The sequence below is a fragment of the Urocitellus parryii genome, chromosome 3 (assembly GCF_045843805.1).
Source record: "Urocitellus parryii isolate mUroPar1 chromosome 3, mUroPar1.hap1, whole genome shotgun sequence".
Classification (NCBI taxonomy): domain Eukaryota; kingdom Metazoa; phylum Chordata; class Mammalia; order Rodentia; family Sciuridae; genus Urocitellus; species Urocitellus parryii.
In genome coordinates, this window is record NC_135533.1 from 214282136 (window position 1) to 214288309 (window position 6174).

General features: G+C 41.8%; 1 protein-coding gene across 1 annotated transcript; it reads right to left on the reverse strand.

Annotated features, from left to right (window-relative positions):
* Positions 1-4098: 4098 nt before the first annotated feature.
* LOC113198984 (olfactory receptor 7G2-like) lies at positions 4099-5016 on the reverse strand. Its single transcript, XM_026411865.2, has one exon. It carries the CDS (start codon positions 5014-5016, stop codon positions 4099-4101), a length of 918 nt encoding a protein of 305 aa, XP_026267650.2.
* Between the last annotated feature and the right edge of the window lie 1158 nt (positions 5017-6174).

Genomic DNA, 6174 nt, shown 5'->3' on the forward strand with positions numbered 1-6174 from the left:
TAATCATCCAAAGTAATTAAAATCAGCATGCTACATTAATGTGTGCATACCAATGTTTATAGCGGCACAATACACAATAGACAAGCTGTGGAACCAGCCAAGATGCCAATCAATAGCGAATGGATTTTTAAACGGTGGTGTATACACACAATGGAGTTCTACTCAGCCATTAAGAAGAACGAGATTCTGTTATTTGCTGATAAATGGTTGGAAGTAGAGAACATCAACTAAGTGAAGTCAGCCACTCAGAAAGTCGAGGATCAGATGCTTTCTCTTACATGTGGAATCTAAAGAGAAAAAGAAAAAAAGGAATTAAAAAGGAGGATCTCGCAAAAATAGAAGGGAAATCAATAGACTAGAAGTGGGGGACCAAGAACTAGAGAATGAATTTGACCAAATTATACTAGGTGAATGTAGGAATAAGCCACGATGCATTCCAAGGTTATATATAAAATAATGCATCAATTAAAAATAACGTCAGGCTACATTTTGACATAATCACAATACTTGGAATATAATATGTATGAAATATCACAGTGCATAAATGCATTCTACTGTCACGTATAACTAATTAAAACAAATTAAAAATTAATAAAAAAAGAAACTACATGATAATAGAAGGGAGACCCGCAGAATCGAGAAGGAGGATTGGAGGAGGGAGAAGGGAAGGGGAAGGGCAGGTCCTGGGGAATGAAACTGATCACATGTTCTCTGTGTGTCAAATGTGTGACAGTGAATCCCACTGGTATGTCTTGTCATAATGCAGCAGTTTGAAAAGACAGACAAACATATCAGAGAGTCAAAAAAGACAAACAGACATACAGAACCATCATTTCATCTCACAGTCCCCTAATATGAAGAAAAGCATAATGAAACTATCATGATGGAATTGCAAGTGCTGTTCTTAAAACCGTACGTAGGGAGAGACAGCCTGTTGATGTTTTTCACCATTCGCAATGATCAATGAGAATATATTGAAATATTTGTAAAATATAGGGTAGAAAAATTACAGTTCATCAAATATTCATTGAAGGTCAAGAAGAAACACCCTGAGCATTTACATCTTTACCATGTGATAGTTTGGATATTGGCCCAACAAAAGCCAGTATGTTAAAGGATTGTTCCTCACACTGGGGTGCTCTTGGGAGGTGGTGGAACCATTCAGAGGTGGAGTGTAGCAGAAGGTAGATAGGTCACTGGGGACTGTGCACTTGAAGGGGAGAGTGAGAACCCCTCCTCCTTCTCTCTCTCTCTCTCTCTCTCTCTCTCTCTCTCTCTCTCTCTCTCTCTCTCTCTCCTGGTGGCGTCCTCTGCCTGACATTCCCTCCATGATGTTCTTCATGATCCCAGGCCCAAAGCAACAGGAGAAATGACAATAAAATAAAACCTCAGAAATGAGCCAAAATAAACCTTTCCTCTTTTGAGACTGATTTCTCTGAAGCATTCTTTAAGCCATAAAGGATGATGACACAATATCTTATCTAATATTTGTTAGCAAATTATTCACGCCCATGTATTCAGAATATTGTTTCACATCTGAAATGGAATAATGCCTCCTGAAATCATTATTAGAGATGCCTTTGTACTGAAGAGGAGCCCTGGAATTCACGAGAGACGTGCCATGTGCTGTGTGAGCAGGGCCCAGGCAACACCGCTGAGCAGAGGCGAGCAGAGAACTTCCGTAAGTGGGACAGTAGCCGAAGGATTTCATAGGTGAGCTTATCAGACTGAGGAAGATCTCTCCTATTTCTGCTTTACTGAGGGGTGTTTGTTTGGGGATTTTGGTTTTTTTTCAGGTATGGATGTTGGATTAATTTTTAAATATTTTTGTAAATATGAAATACTTAAGGATATATTGAAAATCATGTGAAAGGTTTTGTACCCTGATAGCTATAAAAACTGTTGGAGAAAATTAAAGAAAGTCTCAAAATATGGACACATATAATATATGCACAGATTGGAAGACTTAGCTTTGTCAAAATGTCAATTGCCCCTAGATTGATAAGTAAATTCAGTGAAATCGCAATGAAAATCTCAGCAGGATTTTTTGGTAGAAGTTTCAAGTTGATAAGGAAGTACGCTTTTCAAGACCAATACCTAGTGAGCAGAGATAATGAGGGCATATACTGACAAATTTAACCCTGTTAAAACTAGACAGGGGTAGGTATCTACAAATACTATAACACACAACTAAGCCATCCACTTGCCATTCATACATGTCAATATACATATACCTTATATATGTGATAATAATATGTATAATATGTGTAATAATATATAATTCCTTATGATATTGCATAAAGAACTCCTTTGAATAAGATATTAAGCAGAACATTGGAAATATCACAGACATGTTTCTCACAAGACAAGAAAATAAATAGACCTTAACGTATAAAAGAATTCTCAGCCTCATAATAAGAAAAACGTAAATTAACTGAATGCTATTTTAGACCCATTAGATTGTCAGGGTAAAGGAATGCTTCAGGGAGCATATGGACCACCAGAAATTTCCGAGGGTAGGATAAATAGATTTAAGTTCTTAAAACTTTTTGGAACTAACCCAAAGTGAAAAGATCCTCTTTTGTATCCAATAATTTTACCCGAAGAACAAAATTATGTTTTCATTCCTTCAGAGGACATAGAGGACAATGTTAAAGTAGCTTTCTTGTAAGAGAAAAAAAAGTTACTGAAACTTCATCAATGCCAGAAATGCTCCATATTTTAATCTCATCACACATAATATGCAACCACAGAGCATTGAACATAGATGAATCACTGCCACACCCAACAGCATGACTGATTCTGAAGCAAAATCACAGGACTAACAAGAAGTCATGGGATTCACGTATTAAGTCTGAACTTCAATAGTAGTTAATTTATTTAATAAGAGGGATACCTAAAGGATTGATTTTTACAAACCCATAAGAGTCTAAGTAATCGACAGCTCTGTGGGGCTAGGTGATCAAACACTGGCATCAATAGTGACTCCATCCATCCAACTCACACCTCTGGTCACAGTGCCTCCTGTGGGCTGCGTGTCCTCTGCTCTGCTATAGGGAAACAGAGGATTGCATTTACAGCAATCAGGTAAAAGCTCCTGCTCTATAAGCAAGTAACAGTCACCTTTATACCACATATATTGCATGTTAACAAGACAGGATTGAGGATATTCTGAGGACCACCATTCAGTCCACTTCAAGGATACATTGTGACTGACCCATAACCCATGACTTCCTAGTTAAGTCACCAGGAGCAGACTCTCAGAGTGTCACCTCAGGCATCCCGTCCAGATGTGACACCGCCCATGCAGTTGTGGCCTGGAGACAGGAACAGAACAAGTGCTAAGATGAGGCCACTTCATGGGGATCTGAATGAAGCTCCACCATCTGTCCCAGTGCATTCCCAGACTCTGAGGATCTAGGAATGGAAGGTGACTCTCTTCATTGGTAGAGCTATCATATGCATGGTATTCTTTTCGTATTAGCACAGAAATCATCTTCATTTAAATGTTCTACTACGTCACAGTCATCTCAAATCACTGACATCATTTAATTATACCAGTTTCACAGATAGACAAGGTGTGTGTTGATGCTTTTCTCCCTCACACAGATATGGGTTACCAGTAAGAGGTCCAAGGAATTGCTTCCTGGGTTACGAATTTGCACCCTTTGTCTCACAGTAGGATTGATGGTGGAAGGCAGCAGTGATGGCCCTGGACAAGAGCTCCAGGAGAAGCTGTCCTGTAGATGTGACCACGCTTTCCTGTGTCCATCATTTCCCTGTTCTGCTTCACTAATGTGCCATCTACTGAGGGTGCAACACAGAGAAATTCACTACAACTGGAAGCCCTGTTTTAGACTCCATTTCTGTGAAACCTGAACAAGGAAATGTGTTTAGAGAATGGAAATCATAAGTCAAACATCACCAACCTAGACCACTTGAAAAGTAAAGGTTTCAACCAAGTTAAAATGCAAGTGGTCATTGTGTTATCTCAACATCTTAGAAGGATATAGTGACAAAGTGTCAGGTATTCTAGCTAAGCAGGAACACTGTCACTGTGACTTACTCGGGAGACCCCTTGTCATAGATGAGAAGCTGTCAAAGGAGTTTTCTGAAGGCCTCCTTCATGTCCCTGTTCCTCAGGCTGTAGATAAAGGGGTTCAGCATCTGAGGGACCACAGTGTACATCACTGAAGCCACTGCAGAATTCCTGGGTGAGTCAGTCACTGCAGAGCTAACGTACACCCCAAATGCTGTCCCATAGAACAAGGAGACAACACACAGGTGAGACCCACAGGTGGAAAAGGCTTTATGCTTTCCTTCTGATGATGGAATTCTCAAGACAGAGGACACAATGTAAATGTAAGAGAAAATGATCCCAGAGACAGGAATACCAGCAAAGATGCAAAATGTAATATAAATCAAGATGTTCTCAATGAAGGTATCAGAACAGGCCAGCTTGATGACCTGAGCGAGTTCACAGAAGAAGTGGGGCATCTCCAGATCTGAGCAGAAGGACAGCCGCAGCACCATCAGACTGTGCATCAGGGCATCCACAGTGCTGATGGAAAAGGAGACCAGAACCAGCAGGACACACAGGCAGGAGTTCATCAGAACTGTGTACCTGAGTGGATGGCAGATGGCCACATAGCGGTCATAGGCCATCACTGCAAGGAGACAATTCTCCATACCGACAAAAACTATTACAAAGCAGACCTGAGAGAGGCATCCCTTGTAGGAGATGCTCTGATCCTGTCTCAGGATGTTCACCAACATCTTGGGGATGATGGTTGTGCTTAAGGAGATGTCATTAATAGACAGGCTGCAGAGGAAGAAGTACATGGGGGTGTGGAGGTGGGAGTCAGAGCTGACAGCCAGGATGATGAGCAGGTTCCCCAGGATGGTGACCAGGTACATGGACAGGAACAGGCTGAAGATGAAGGGCTGCAGGGCTGGGTCATCTGTTAGTCCCAGGAGAAGGAATTCTGAAACAGCTGTGTGGTTTCTAGCTTCCATGATGTTGATCAATCTGTTGCAAATAAAGTGGTGAATATACATAGATCCGTGGCAGCAGCCCAATGTGGGAATGTGTTTGAACACCACTCCTGAGACACTTTGACCTCTGCACTTCAGCATCTAGGACCGTGAGAACATCAGCTTCTGTTGCAAAGCCTCTAGCCTGTGGTAGTTGGTTTTGGCATTCCTGACAGCTAATACACCCAACACCAAATAAGACTTTGAGTAAATGTCAGAGTGCTTTGTAAGAGTCATCACCTTTGAGAAAGGGAAGATTTCCTGTCTGAAGGAAATGGCCCGTGTGCTTGTGCACAGAGTGAAGAACAGGAGCTGAGTGACATCAGGTGAGCGCCTATGGGAAGGGTTAAGGGGTGGAGACTGACTTGCTGGGCATGGATCTTGTTTCTCATGGTCTCCTGCACATGCTTTCTCCTGCTTCCCCAGGATGAAATTCTCAAAACACGTCTTCCCTCATTCCCAGAGCATTAACTAGGGGACTTTGTGTTCCCTTTCTGGTTTCAAGAGGAAAGAAGCTGAACATCTTACCTGAATACTGAAGATGGAAAATCTGTTTCAGGACGTGCAGACAGACCAGGGGGATAATGGATCCTGGTCAGGGAAGGTCGTCTCTGGGAGGAGGCTCGGGTGTTGCTTCCTGAGCAGGGCAGGGCTGGGGAGTGAGGTCAGATGCTGCTCCTGATGCTATTTCCCTGGGCTCTCAATATGCAAAGCTCCTCATTAGACCAGCTATTTCACAGTCATTCTCACCCCAGGAGTGCAGGTCCTTAAAGACCAAGACTCTGGAGGTGGGGAGTTCAGGATGGCTGATCTCCTGACCCCTGAGGGAAACTGTTCATCATTCAGTTCTCCCCATGGTTCCTGCCCATCCCCAATTCCCAGACCTTGAACTTGCAATGCCTACCTCCTCTACAATAGATCCCAGTGTTCCGCCCAAGTTAAAAACTAAGGCACAGCTGTGTATTTAATTACCTCCTAACACCTGGTCCCTATTTTAGATGTGAGAATATATATATATATATATATATATATATATATACACACACACAACACACACACATATATAAATGTCATACATACATATATATGTGTGTGTGTGAGTGTGTGTACACACACACATATTTATATCCACATATATAC

Coding starts and splice junctions, on each gene's coding strand:
- LOC113198984 (XM_026411865.2), bottom strand. CDS start 5,016: ATGGAAGCTAGAAACCACACAGCTGTTTCAGAATTCCTTCTCCTGGGA.